Source organism: Cyanistes caeruleus, chromosome 7 (genome assembly GCF_971803275.1).
Source record: "Cyanistes caeruleus chromosome 7, bCyaCae1.hap1.1, whole genome shotgun sequence".
In the NCBI taxonomy this organism is placed as follows: domain Eukaryota; kingdom Metazoa; phylum Chordata; class Aves; order Passeriformes; family Paridae; genus Cyanistes; species Cyanistes caeruleus.
Genome location: NC_141707.1, coordinates 25,841,450 through 25,855,619, shown reverse-complemented (window position 1 = coordinate 25,855,619; position 14,170 = coordinate 25,841,450). Strand labels below are relative to the sequence as shown.

Sequence of the window (14,170 nt, the reverse complement as noted above, 5' to 3'; positions counted from 1 at the left end):
CTCCCCGGGCGCACGCGCGCGGCGGCAGCGGCCGCCGGTCCCTCAGGCGGTGCCGCCCGCCCGGGCCGGTGACAGCGGCACCTCCGCCTTCTCCCCCCCCCCGCAGCCATGGCGAGCGGCCGCGCCGAGGAGGCGGCGGCGGCGGCGGCGGCCGAGGAGGAGGAGGAAGAGGCGGCGGCGGCAGCAGCGGCGCGTCTGGCGGCGGCGCTGCGGCAGCGGCTGCGGGGCTGGGAGGCGGCGCTGGCGACGGCGCAGCGGCTGCTGGTGTGGGAGAGGCCGCTGCACAGCCTGGTCACCGCGGCCGCGCTCGGCGGGGCCCTCTGGTGAGCTGGGGCGGGAAGGGGGACCGGGGGCCGTCGGTGCCGCCCGTCCGGCTCATACCCGTGCCCTCAGCGTGCGACGGCTTTGGGGCCCGCGGCGATGTCCCGGGGTGCCGGCGGTGTGTGCTCCCGCAGCCGCATCGCCGTGGGATATGCACAGCCGGGAGTAGCCGCGCTGTTTTCCTCTGATAGGCATAAACAGGCCCCTCCCTGAGGGGAGAAAGTGCCAGGAGGATTTGCCTTGTCCCGCGATAATAAAATGCAGATGGGCCCAACTGGAGCCTCGCCCAGGCACGCTTCTGCTTAATTTTTGCATCCGTGTTTTTATCAGTTCGTTTCACTCGGTGACTGCGGTCAGAGAGCTCCACGGCCTCCTGCATCGGCAGCTGCCCTGGGGCGTTTTATTTAAGCCCTTCTGCTCGGTAATCTTTCCCGGAAGGTGCTGATTTTTCATTCGGTTTTGGCGCGACAGCGTTCCCCCTTTTCTGTTTTCCCTTCCCTGCCTCTCCGGCAGGGCAGCAGCATGAAGAGATGGGAGTGTGAGTGGCAGAGCCCAGCTGTGGATGGGAATGAAAAACATCCTGTTTGTTTGTAGAAACAGTGAGTCAGTTTTACTGATGAAAATGCTCTCAGCCAGTGGTCTTCCCAGTAGAAAAGGTCGGAAGTGGCCTGGGAAAGACTTAAATGTTGATTGCAGATAAAATAGGAAGGGGCAGATTGTGGAGTCAGAGGAGGGAAAAGTAAGTGACCAAGCGGTCTTTGAAGTCTCTCTGATGAGGCAGCTTATGTTCTGTTCTCTCATCCGTGTGATTATCAGAAGTGTACGTGGTAGCCAGATACATAAACTTTTGGACCACTCTACCAGCTGAGAAGTGTGAGAGCAGAGCTATGAAGTGAGAAGGAGGAGAGAGGTGCAGGTGGTAGGGGAGATGACGGGGTAGTACACAATGACAGCCCAGGGAGTATGCATGAAAAGGTCGAGGTGAACAAAGAGTGCCTAGAATATGGGACAGCAAAGAGAGATTTAAATACCACAGAGGAGGAAAAATCATTTAGGGTCCCATGGAGGATTCAGCCAGCATCTTTTAACTGCAATACACAAATGAGACAGAATAGGCGATTCTTCCAGAGATGATGTGTTAAGCTACAGTGTTCAGTGAGAAGGAGTACAAATGTTGTTTAGCTCGTTAAAGGCTAAACATGGGCTGTGAGCCCATGGAAAGTGCAGCTCTTGTTCTATGCTGCCCAGTGAGGCACATTTCACTTCCAGTTCTTTACCTGTGACTTGGTTGGAAGCCCTCCCTGCTCTGCACTGTGAGATTCTCTGACTCCAGTCGTCAGTGTATTTGTCATTAGTTACTGGGAAATAGTCACTGAAGAGGAGCAGGGTAAAAAAGCAAAACTGCTCCTCCTTTCTTGAAAGGAATATTCATTAAAGAGGTGAATGTATTTCCTTGGTATTTTTTTCTGGAGTGACTTGAAAGCAGCTCTTCTGAGCTAGAGAAAGGGATGAATGCAGATAGCCACTGCTGGCATAGGTGACACCCTGGCACCTTTGCTGTCAAATCTCTGTGGAGTGGGGAGATAAACTCTTTGAGTGGCATTGCACAGCTGTGTGTGAGTAGTATTGTGTGAGCTGGCAAGTGGCTTGTGCCAGTGTGTGGATGTGGGATATGAAAGGTTTTATGATAAAGTCAAGTGAGCAACTAAACCATTTAAGTGCTAGCTAGGCTCTGGTGAAACAGGGAGAGGTTTGTGATAAGAGAAGGGGCATCTAGAATGGCAAGCTGAATTACCTGCATGTAAGGCTGGACTTTGCCGTGACAAATGGGATGTAGGTTTTCTGCAAACACTCTGAGTCTCAAACAGTTTTCTGCTACAGCAGTTTGTCTTTGTTATCTAGAACCTCCACCCTGAGGCTTTGGAGAGACTTGTACAAGTGAGCATTAGCTTTGTTTTGCAACTGAGGGAGGAGCTCAGAAGCAGGGGAGGAAAGCACTGGGAGATGGCTGGGAGTCAGCTGTCTGGTGGTGGGCAAAGGCACCATTTGAGAACGTGTTGTGGTGTAGGTAGGTGTCTGCAGAGTACAATGCTTGCTACAGTGGCCCATAGCAGCTGGGTATTTCTGCTTTGAGCTATATCTATTTGCTCATGAAGAGCCATGATTTGCTGTCTTTTCCCCGTCTAACAATTTCTGTTTCATTTCTAGGTTGTTTTCCTCCACCTCCCTGAGACCCCTCTTTCTCCTCAGCATGTCCCTTCTTGGCATCCTCTTGTTGGAGAAGTGGAAACCCAGATTCCTGTTTGATTTCTCAGGTATGTGAAGATTAGCACTGTAGATAGTGACTTGATTCTAGTGTTACCAGCTGCTGGGCTATGCCTTTGGCCCTTCCTTGGCTCTCTCAGCAGTCATGTAAGCCCCATTCCTACTTTAACTGCGGTCCAGGTACTGGTGCTGCCTCTTACCTGTGTGTGTCAGAGGATCAGGATGTATCCTAATTGCTGGGAAAATTGCTCCCAGTGCTGAGAAATTCTGGCAGTGGCTAATTTTGAGAGTGACTGAAGGGGCCCAGCTAGCTTACTAGGGAAGCTAGTGACCAGGATGATGTGTTTCTGCTGTGTCCTTTCTCTCCTGAAAATGTGGCAAAAAGATCATTCCAAGTCTGAGCACTTGCGGCCAGCTGAGCTGAGGGAAGGAAAGGAGGGGATAGAAAAGTATTGGTTTTAGTTAAGTTAAATGAGAGCCACTTCTTGTGGCAGGTAGCAGAGTGGATGATGAGGTCTGACTGCAGCAACAATTAGGGTATTGTACCTGTACTGAACAGCATCTGATCTCCAGCTAATCAGCGATCACCTGTCTTATCTTTCCCATCTATTGAAGGGTCTGTGCCAACATTAGACATGAAAGCAGCAAGAGGAATAGCCTCATAAAGATGATAGACATGGATTTACTGCTGTCTGCTTTGAGTACCTCCTTCTTTAGAGTTTATTAGATGACGGAACCCAGACCTGCCTACTGCATCTAGTGCTACTGTTCACAGGCAGCTCAGGGCCCTCCATCCCTGCCTCTCTACTCTAGGCAGAGTTTCTGAATGAAAGCCGCTCTATATGTGTGTTTGTAAGGTGCCCTTTATTTGACCTAAAAGGGTACTGACTTAAAGGGTGCTTTCAGAGAAATCCTGATAAGATTAGGTATGTTATAGATGTAGTCTTGAAACTGTTTGCTTTGTGTGGTTCAGGTAACCAGGCAGTTAAACTGGACTGGCCAATTTAATTTCCTGCTTATTCACATTGTTTTTTTAAGGGAATACTTTAAAGCCAACCCAAACCACCTCGCTTGAAACGTGTCCAGAAATGCAAAAGCCTGGTGTCCAGTACAGAATGGTGACATTGAGGCAGGTGGGGGTGGAATCATTCCACCAAGTACTTGGCCTGTAAAAGTTGTGTTGTCATAGAAGAAATAGGAAATTCATACTGAAATCAATTTATATGATGCAGAGCCATGAAGAATGAAAAAGAAAAGCAAACAAAACAGCAACACCAGGGATTAGGCTCATGCTATGCCATCAGGTCTGCTAGAAGTCAGTGCACATCCCACTGCACCTCTCCTCAGTGGTCTTCATATATTTCATGCCTTCCTGCTTTTCTGCTGCAGAGAACAGGGACACCTTTCTGATGTGCCTCTTTAGGTCACAGCCCTGATTTTGACATGATCCACTGGTCTGTGTTTCCTTTGCTTCCACGAGGAAGGAGTGGTGCTCTGCATTCCTGAGGGGCCTCCCATTGAATTGGTACTCCTGAACACTTAGGGGTTCTTGTTTGGCTCCCACTTCCTGCTGAAGCAGGGTTAGGGTTAGAGCTGTGCTTTTTTGGCTTACTTCCTTAATGCTTCCTGTTGGCTTTTTCTGGAGTTCTGAGGGATGGGTCAGTACCATACCTTCAAGAGTCAGCATGTGCACACACAAACCTCAGCTTGTGACAGTTGTGTATGTCTCAGATGACTGCTTATAAGATGACTTCCGAAGGAATGCTAAAACCTTGGCATGTATTTTGCAATTCCACACTGTGATTAGGGTCATGCTAAGATGTGCAACCTTTCTAGGCCCTTTCAGACAGATCCGAATATTTACAGCTCCCATGCAGGGTATTTTCTCAATATATACATGGAGTTCCACTTAAATACTATTTAAGGACTTAGGGCGCATCTCCAGTTTCACCTGAAATGAGAATCAAGTAGGGATGCTTTGGTGGCATCACTGTTTGGCAGCTGTGTTTTGGTCACTGCAGGAGAGTGCAGTGTGAAGAGCTCTAGGAGGAGTTGTGTTGCAATTCAATGCTAGTAGTCCTTAAAAAGGGCCCCTGCCTCCTAGCTAAAGTTTGCACACAGATGAACAATGTCTCTCAGACAAGCATTGAAAACCTATAAGAGCCAAGGAATCCATCAGGAATAATTTGTCAGTACCAATATGTAACCTAAACTCCTGCATGGCTGTCTGATCTCTCAGAAGAATCTGGTGTGTGTCAAGTGTTTTGTATTAATGCACAGTCCAGTGTGAAATGCTGACAGAAATATTTCAGCCAGTTATTGATAATCTGAGGCCAGCTTTGGGTGTCCTGCTTGCCAACTTAGTCATACTGGTGCTTGACGGTATTTCAGCACAGATGGAGTTATGCCTTAACTAAGGGACCATTTCCTGTTGGAAATGCTCTAGGTTTTTTGGGATTGGGCTGTTCTTACAACTGGTCTGAGACTCCAGTGCTTTGAGATGGCCAGTAGGCAGACTGCTCTACTACAGGATCAACATACTGTTGATCCTAAAGACAGCTTGTGTTTTGCCATATAGCTGAAATCACGTGAAGACCCTGCAGCCTGCTGAAATGTTCTGCTCCCCAAAGTGTCTCTGAAACCTTCAGGATCAACTGAGAATTGTTTCACTCCCTCTGCTGGTGTATTTTGGATGGCTTGGATGACTGCAGCCAGTCGGAGAGGAGTGGGGTTCCTGTGCTATCCCACTTACTGTGTTGCTGGCACATCTGTCCAGCAGAGGTGGCAAGCATCCCAGCTCCTCATTTGTTACACTGTACAACTGGTGTAGCCAGCCCTCAAAGACTGGCCAGTGCCAGATGTAATGCATTTGGTGATTTAGCGCAGGTAATAGATGAGGCTTAGAGATAGAGCTGGATTTCTGTGTGCTGCGATTAAGCAGCTTTAGATTCCTGAGCACAATAACAAAACACAGCAATGGTGGTTGCAGGAGGGAAGCAGCTGCCCTGTGAGGATGGAGCTGCATCCATAATATTCACACTGCAGCCCAAGCTCCCTCTGTGAGCTGCCCTAGCCGCCATGCCAAATGCTCGTGGGCAGAGGAGCGAATGGGCAGCCCAGTCTGAGAGCAGTTGACTCCTCTTGTCAGGCCTGATTACTGGAAATCTGGGTCACGCTCTCAAAGAATCGCCTCCTCCCTGGGTGGTTGGCCTCCTGCTCCAGCGCACTGAGCCGGCTGGTGCAGTGCCTGCAGCAGGAGGAGGAGTCTGGCAGACTTGGCCCAACATCCTGTGTCTTGGGAGAAGGTGGCAGGGCTGCTACAAGCGGTTGGCCTCTTCTGTGGCTTGAGCTGGGTGGAGTTTGAAGTCTCACTGGGTATTGCAGTGATGGTTATTCACATCTTTGGTGCATTTCCCTGAGGGAGCCACTGCCACTCTTGGGCTTTGTTCCTGGCTGGTGACTCCAGGGAGGATTCAAACCCCTTCTTGCACCCGTTGCGTTTCTTTAGCCCATTTCTAACTATAAGCCTGGTCTCCGAGGTTAAACTCTCCTCCTTTATTTTAGTTCTGTTGACATAGTAGACATGCAGTGTGGTGGACAGGGTTAGGGTTATAACTTCATGCACCAAGTTTGCTGCTTGTCAGACAGCATCAAAAATGTATCAGTCCCTGCCAGATCTAGGACAGTGGGTGGACTGGTACAGGAGGGTAGACCTCAATGAGCTATCACAGCATGAACAGGGCATTGTGAAACACAGGAGACTTACAAAGACTGTGTTAATAAAAGAGCTTTGGTTGAGCCCTGTACATCCTGAGACACTAGTCAGCTTGCCGTGATGTGTATCCAAATATGTGAGCAACCAGGCTCATGAATTTCAGTTGTCGTAGAAATTTTTTTTCTCAGTGTATCTGAAAGCAGAGCATAATCATACATGACCTCTGCTATTGAAACAACACTCCTCTCTTCAGTACTGCGTGAGCTAAGTCCCTGTTTGATCATCATTGGATTCAGTGCAGAGAGAAATGGGACAGCCTTTCCCATGTCCTTAACCAGAGTGATGGACTTCAGGAGTATAGTTATATCTGCCTGGCACAAAAGGCTGTCGGGGGCATAAAAGAGCCCTAAAATTAGAAAATTATGCACAAGACTGCTATTTGTTACTTAACAAAGAGAGGATGGAAACAGCAGGGACATCTCTGGTATTTGTACATAGCATCCTGCCAAGGACTGGGCTGGTCAGTGAGAAATGCAGCTCAGACTTCCTGGTGCCATGTTTAGCTCCAAGATGGAAGCTGAAGCTTTGCCCAGCTTCAAAGCTGTGCTGGCAGCCCCCTTTGAATGACAATTGCTGGCACGCACTGTGGGAATGGCACTGTACAGACATGTGGGACACCAGCAAAACCTGCATGATCCCTGGAGCAGAGAGCTCCAAGTAAGCACCAGGATACACCTCAGATATGAGTGCCCTGCTGTGTGTGTGTTGCGTTGCAAGGTGTGCTGGGGTGCCCAGACACCAGTACTCCACTGCTCCAAGTCTCCAGGCATGCTTCACTAAAGCCTTTGCAGCTCAGGCTCCAAGCCAGTGATTTCTGCTTGCGTGAGAGTACAAAGAAGGTCCCCAGGGTGCATCCCTAGCTAAGGATGATACATCTCCAGCTCTGCTCTGTTCAACTGGTAAAAATGTCAGGTTGTATTTTTTACTTGGCTGACTAATCTGCTGTGTTCTCTCTACAGCACAGCCATCAGAGGAGCCAGGAGGAGAGAGGTAAGCTCACAGATGTGTTCCATGGGGAGAGTGGGAAAGCCTTAATTTAGTATGGTGATCTCACCTGTCCTTTTTTCTGTTGTCAATAAACTGCATGGCTCCTGCTGTGAAACATCCCTAGTGACTTCTGCATTGGTAGCTGCTTATCAGCTCAGGAGCTGCAGTTTGAGACTCTGGGGAAAGCTAGTATTCTTTCAGTTGCAGTAAAGCTCAAGTACTTCTGATGTTAGGAGCTCTTTGGTTTCTTCCCTGGATCTGTCCTGAACTATTTTAAGAGTCCTCCAGAGAGAAGGAGATCACTGAGACTGACTTCCACAGGCTGAACATGCTCTCTCTAGTGGCATGGCTTGTGTCCTTGGCTGTGGTTATAGGTCTGAGCACCACATTCTGTCTACCTTGGACTTGGTGCTAGAGGAGTTCCACCTCCAGTGCTTCTGTCTGTGTGGCTTTGAGTAAACTGCTTTGCATCTTGGGCTTGTGGCATGGGGATTCTGTGGCATGGTATCTGCTGCTGCTTTGCTCAGGTGTCTTGACTTTGTTCCTGGTTGAAGGGAAAAACTCTCCAAATCAAGAATCTTCTGTAGTTCAGTTGAAAATGCAGTCAGTATTGTCAAGCCTTTGGTAGGGAACTCTGCTTCCTGGTGCAGCTGTTCTTCTCCCCCAGGAAAACAGACCATGTTCAAAGATTGTCTTCTTGCTCTTGTCTGTCTCTAGTGAGGGGGTGACTTCAGGGGCACAGCCTCACCTGCTCAGTGTCCCTGAGCTGTGCCACTGTCTGGCAGAGAGCTGGGTCACCTTCAGGCTGTACCTGCAGGAACTGCTACAGTACAAGAGGCAAAATCCTGCCAAGGTAAGCTGGAGATACCTACTCTTCTGTGCAGGGGCTTTTATTTCCGTTACTAGTGCCTTAAGAGATGGAAGAATGTAAATTCAATATTTTTACAATTGCTATCTCTGACCAATATTTGCTGTTCATTCCTTGCAGATTCTGTACCATGGGAAGTTTAAATAATGAGTAATTGACTTCCAGTATTTGTAAACTGGAGTTGAATTTAACCCCTCCTATGAATGGCTTGCTGTATACTTGATTTCATTTCTTAGTGTGCAAAGGAAGCTCTTAGATTGGGACTGGGGAGAAAAAATGGGAAGTCTACAGTCTCTGGCCCTTTCATGAGTTCCATTCTTAAGCTGGTCCTATTTCATTAGCCAAGATTGTTGCTAGCAAAGTCCAAACGCAGTGCTGTGGAAACTTGTCATTAAACATGTCCTAATGGCTGTGATGTATGTTGTTTGGAAAGGATTTGTAGACAGGAACTGCTTTAGCATCATAAAAAGTAGGACAGACCAACCACTAGGATTGTGTCAGTCTTCCTGGTGTTCAGTGTGCCAAAAGGAGTGGGTTTCTAACACTGCTTATTACTCATTTTCTGTCCCAGTCACAGGGAGTAGAAGACCAGGTCTGAAGATGCCCATAAAAAATTAATTCATTGTGAGCAAAACCCATAGAGAAACCCTAGCTTTTGTAGATAGTCTCTGTTATGAATTAAACTCTTAATTGCAGGATGTAGTCCATATCTGAACCCATGCCCTGGTTTGCAGATTGTCTAGTCTCACTTCCCCCCCCCCTCCAACTCCCTGTCCCCAGGAGAATGTAAGACAAGCAATCAGGGCTGCACCATTATACTTCACCTTTTCCAGAGGAGAAAGGTCCTAGTCTGATGGGAGCATGGGCTCTGCTAATGCTTCTGCCAGCTGGTTTATGGCACAGCAGTGGTACAGCGTTTGGTGACTCTGTAGAACATTCCTGTCTCTGTCAGGACAGTACAGTTTTTTGCTGAAGTGCTGAGCTCTACAGAGAGATGTACAAGTGGCACTTTGCAATATCCCATCATATCCTCAAGGAATGTAATTTACTTTATGAAGAACTGATAAAGTTTTGATTTGTTTTATTGGGGCGTTGGGTTACCTTGGTCATCCTGCGCTTGAACCTCTAATGCTTACAGCTTAACCCAGCCGAGCTGTCTGAGTTGTGACTGTCAGCACCTGAATGTACTTGGTGCAGAGCTGGCTGACTGACTTGGTTAGGACCATCTCTCATGTTGCGCTAAATGGGTTTCTGGCATGGGTTGCATAGATGTATCTCTGCCTCTTGTCACTTCTGTTTGTTCCTCTCTCTTCCTTCAGTTCTGCATGAGTGTCTGTTCAGGCTGCCTGATTCTGGCTGTAGTTGGACACTATGTTCCAGGCATAATGATCTCCTACATCATTTGTGAGTATAAGCAGTGCTCTTGTCAGACTTAAGCTAAGACATGACATAACTGTGCTGTTGATAGGCTGGTAAAAGCAGATTTGTAGTTTTCTCAAGCGGATCTGCGCTAGATGATGAATCAATTTACAGGGAATGTATTTCAGGAAGTCTCTGTAAGCGCATGCTTGCAGTATGACTGCAAAGGCAGGAGAGGGAGCCGTGACTAAAACATTGGTGCCCTCTGTTCCCCACTGCTGAGGCTGTGCTGGCCGAGGCTCCAGGAAAGTAGGAAGTTACAGTCTCAGTTCCTAACGTGGGCAAATCCATATTGAGAGTGTTGTGAACAAAGCTGCATGTTGGGTAAACAGACCTTTTTCACTGCATCACGAGTCCCTAATAACTCTGTTCTAGTGCTCTGCTATGAGTGCATCAACACATGAGCTCTATGCAGCTACCTGTATAAAAGTTTTGGTAATAATTAGTTTTAATTCTCATTTAAGCTCATTTCAGGGCTTCTGTTGCATGTTTGGTCTAGGGTGCAGTGGCTGAAGAGAAGGGCTTATGCTTCATCTTAACATAAATCTATATGCTAAGATCTGGCAGTAACACCTGGTTAATCAAACAGCTCTGCAGTGAGTAAGAAGAGCCATGGATGAGGATTTTTAGGCAGTCAGATGGGAAAGCACATGCCATTGAGATGTGTTTTCCGTGAAGACTTTCTCAGTGGCACCACAGGAAGAGTTGGGTTATGCTTGATCTGCCTCTCACACTCCCTGCATTCCACGTCCACAGTGCTCAGCATTCTGCTCTGGCCTCTGGTGGTCTACCATGAGCTGATCCAGAAGATGTATACACGTTTGGAGCCTGTCCTGATGAAACTGGACTACAGTATGAAGGCAGAGACACTGCACCACAAGCATGAGAAGAAGAGTAAGGAACCACCTTTTAGCTTTTTTTTGATGCTGCATTCCTAGGGTGGAGCAGTAGCAAAAGGACAATAGGAGACCATGTGGTGTCACACAAAAAAACCTGTGTGGTGACAGGCTGCAGAGGAGCAGGGGAAGAGAGCTGGAAATGTAAGGGTTATGCAGAGAGCAACTGTGTTCTCCCAGGTGATCCTGAGAACAGTACATGAGAGCAACAGATTATGCTTGTCTCCAGGAACCCTGTGCACTTTCACAGGGGAAGTAGGGGAAAGTAATGTATAAAGGCAGAAAATTCCTTCAGTGTCATGTAAAGCCTTTCTTCTTTTTCTCACAGAGAGACAAGGGAAGAGTGAGCCTGCAGCAGGTGATGAGCCAACAGCAGAGACGGAGAGTGAGAGCGAAGCAGAGTTGTCAGGCTTCTCCCCAGTGGTAAGAGCACAAAGAGTTTAACAGAAGACAGTCCCTCCTCTCTGGTCTATAGCAGCTTGAGAGACAGGGGGTAGTCTGTTTACAGCAACAGTGATAACACACAGCAGAGCAATAAATCACTTCTTTGCATAATTCTAAGGGGAGAAGTGAATGTGTTTGATGGAGGCCATCGTCTCTAATCTGGGTATTGAGAATTCGATGCCACAGAGCTGGTGATGCCATAGCAGGGCAGGGCCAGCCATGCCCCAGCCTTCTGCTGACCTCAGAGTTACTTTGATGGTTATGCTTCATGCTCAGAGAATGTGAGTGTCTCCTGAAGAAATTAACTCCTCTGCTGTAATGTGCAGGGGCTCCTCAAAACCGGAAAAGGGAGTTTGAACAGCTCTGGTGACTCTTACACAGTTCTCTGCTTTCAGATTGTGTGTGACCTTCCTATATTTGTGACCACAGAAACAAGCCAAGCAGCAGCTCTGGGCATGTAGCTGAGCTGTGAGGTGGGAAGCTTGTTTCCAAAGGAATGTGGATATTTAAACCACTGCTATTTGTAGAAGGCTTTGTTGTGCTCTCTGTGAATGCAAGAGGAAAGGGGTGTTCTCCTTGGTAATCCCAGGAGAGGAAGAAGGATCAAAGCCTTCTTAGACTCCTACAGTCTCATCCCATCTTGTGCTGCCTCTTTTGTGTTCTTCACTGAGAGCAGGCAAACCTTTGGGCAGTGGTTTATTGCAGGAAAGCCAGAGAGCTGAGACTGCCCTTCCCTCCAGTGTAGGGAGCACTTTGCCAGCATACTGTCCCTCCAGCAAGGACTTCTGCCTGGAAGGTGTGGAGGTGCCCATAGGCGGCATGGGTACTTTGGCACACAGGAATTTGTCTCTCTGCCTTCATCCCATGCAGGTGGATGTGAAGAAAACTGCCCTAGCACTGTCAATCACAGATTCTGAGCTCTCTGATGAGGAGGCTTCTATCCTGGAGAGTGGGGGCTTTTCTGTTTCAAGGGCTACCACCCCACAACTGACGGACGTTTCTGAAGGTACATGATGGGACACCTTGCCACCCCCTTATCCTCAGTGTTTTGGCCCAGAACAATGGGTCTTACAAATGGGAAGACAGGGAGAGAACCTAGCTATTTGCATGGGAAATGCTTTGAAAGGAGGAAGGAAAAGCAGTGCAGCATGCCCTGACTTCATGGCTGATCATAAGCTGGTCCTGAGTGGACATCAGCCTCTAATTGCTGCTCCACAAAGCAATACCATCTTGTGACTCCTGCAAGGGAGCAAGGGCACCCACAACGTCCCACAGAAATAATTGAATAGGATAGTCACGTACCCATATATGATGGTGGGTGAAGCAGGCCAGACACTTACTAGCTCAGAGAAGGACTGGTTGGTTGTGAGGAACATGGAAGTAACCACTCAGTGGTCACTTGGGTGTCTGGGAAGGAGCAGGCAAGTGATGTAAGCACAATTTCCCTGACCTTGGGAATTTTAATGGGGAGCTCTAAATGCAGAGGGCATGAGCTGGAAGTGCTCTGTGAGCACAGAGCACATAGAACAGGATCACAAAAGAAACATTCTGTGTAAATCATGCCACTGGCAGAAGGGAATAACTGTAGACTTCTTCCTGCTCTGCTCCAAAGATGGGGAAGGTACCTGAAAGTCAGCTGTGGTGTGTCAGCTGGGGGAAGGTGGGTGGAAGGTCAGGGCGAGGGAGCCTGTGCCTTAATGCTGGTGCCTTTCAGACCTGGATCAGCAGAGCCTGCACAGTGAGCCAGAGGAGTCATTTTCCAAGGACCTGGCAGAGTTTCCATCTGTGGAAGAATATCATTCCAGAGACCTGGGACCACAGAGTGATGAAGACGCATTTGATGTGCCTCTGGGTCCTGAGCTTGCCCATGCTGCCTGTGAGCTGCACTCAGCAGATAAAGAGGCCACAGACTCTGACCTCTCCATCCTTCGCCTCGCGTCTCCTCTCCATTTTGTAAATACGCACTTCAATGGGAGTGGGCAAGTGGCAGGAGGCAACGCAGAGCCAAAGACTGTCCCTGCCCCAGGCCTGGGCATCTGCATTAACACGCTGAGCGAGGAGATCGTCACCACTGCTATCACCACAGCGGTGCAGAACACCCTCTCTGCCCTCCTGCGGTCCTCAGAGGCCAGTGAGGGACCTCCCCTCTCCGAGTTCCTCCCCACGGAGCCTGAAGAGAAACTGAGCTTCCAAGCACATCTGTCAGAGAGCGAAGTGGTGGAGACAGAGACAGAAGCTTCACCGGAGGACGAGGAGGAAGCAGATGACTTTGAGCTACTGGATCAGGGGGAGTTGGAGCAAATGGATGTAGAGCTGGGGTTTGGTGAGGAGCAGGAGGCACAAGAGGCTGCTCCATCTCCTTCCTCTCCCATGCTTGCTGAGCTGCCAAAGCAAGGAGATGAGGAGGAGGCAGTGATGACAGCAGCATCTATGTCTTAGGTCTTACCTGTGCTCCCCCTTTTCCTCTATCATCACTGGAAAGAAGGAAAAACTCACACAGTGAACGTGCAGTGGGTTTTTAGATGTTTGTGTTGACTGGGATGGAAATGCATCAGTGTTAATGTGCTGTGTATGAATCCTTTCCATCCTTCTAGAGCTTGCCTTCACTGGCTGAGCAGGAGGCCCTGCAGCTGGGGAGGAGCTGGCTCCTAGAAGCCTTATGCCACAATTGAAACACCAACCCCAGCGAACGCTTCCTAGTAATGGTGCAGTATTTCGGTCTGTCTTCTGTTTGTCTTTTGTTTTGCACGCTGAGTACCGAGCTAGCTGTAGCTGCTGCTAATACCCACATCCCCAGTAGGACATATGCAATCTTATTTTATTGGGTTTTTAAATGGCTAAAAGTGTAAATAATTTTATCTTTCATTGGTTTTGTCTGGGGGGAGGGATGGGGTGCACAGTCAAATGTGGCTCTCAGGGGCGAGCAAAGGGAATGGGGTCTTTGGAGCAGAGGGTAGCAGTAAGGGGACAAGGGCAGATGGGTGTTGTGCAAAGAGACCTCTTCTGCAGACTGTTACTGTCTTTTGTGTCACTGCTGGAACAGGGTGTTGGGCGATACCCGCTTTTATTCCCTTGCCTCGAGTTCTGTTACTGGGTGGCTATGGAGTTGGCTTTTTTGCAATCAATGAAATTCACTCCTGGCCCTGTTCAGTACTCCAGTTTCTTGGTGCTGTGGCATCTCTTGCCTTCCGCACC

The 14,170-nt window shown here is 48.6% G+C and overlaps 1 protein-coding gene across 1 annotated transcript; it reads left to right on the top strand.

The window, feature by feature from the left end:
• The first annotated feature begins 11 nt into the window (after positions 1-11).
• On the top strand, positions 12-14,121 carry RETREG2 (reticulophagy regulator family member 2). The gene is made up of 9 exons (XM_086896957.1): positions 12-323; positions 2,530-2,636; positions 7,321-7,351; positions 8,066-8,201; positions 9,536-9,620; positions 10,392-10,529; positions 10,860-10,954; positions 11,846-11,981; positions 12,690-14,121. The coding sequence occupies exons 1-9, from the start codon at positions 109-111 to the stop codon at positions 13,412-13,414; spliced, it is 1,668 nt and encodes a 555-aa protein (XP_086753083.1). The 5' UTR covers positions 12-108; the 3' UTR covers positions 13,415-14,121.
• The last annotated feature ends 49 nt before the right edge of the window (positions 14,122-14,170 follow it).

Bases quoted from the DNA above. Each gene is read 5' to 3' on its own strand.
- RETREG2 (XM_086896957.1), top strand. From the start codon at position 109: ATGGCGAGCGGCCGCGCCGAGGAGGCGGCGGCGGCGGCGGCGGCCGAG. The intron at 2,637-7,320 runs GTATGTGAAGAT...TTCTCTCTACAG, and splicing joins ATTCCTGTTTGATTTCTCAG to CACAGCCATCAGAGGAGCCA. The intron at 8,202-9,535 runs GTAAGCTGGAGA...CTCTTCCTTCAG, and splicing joins AGAGGCAAAATCCTGCCAAG to TTCTGCATGAGTGTCTGTTC.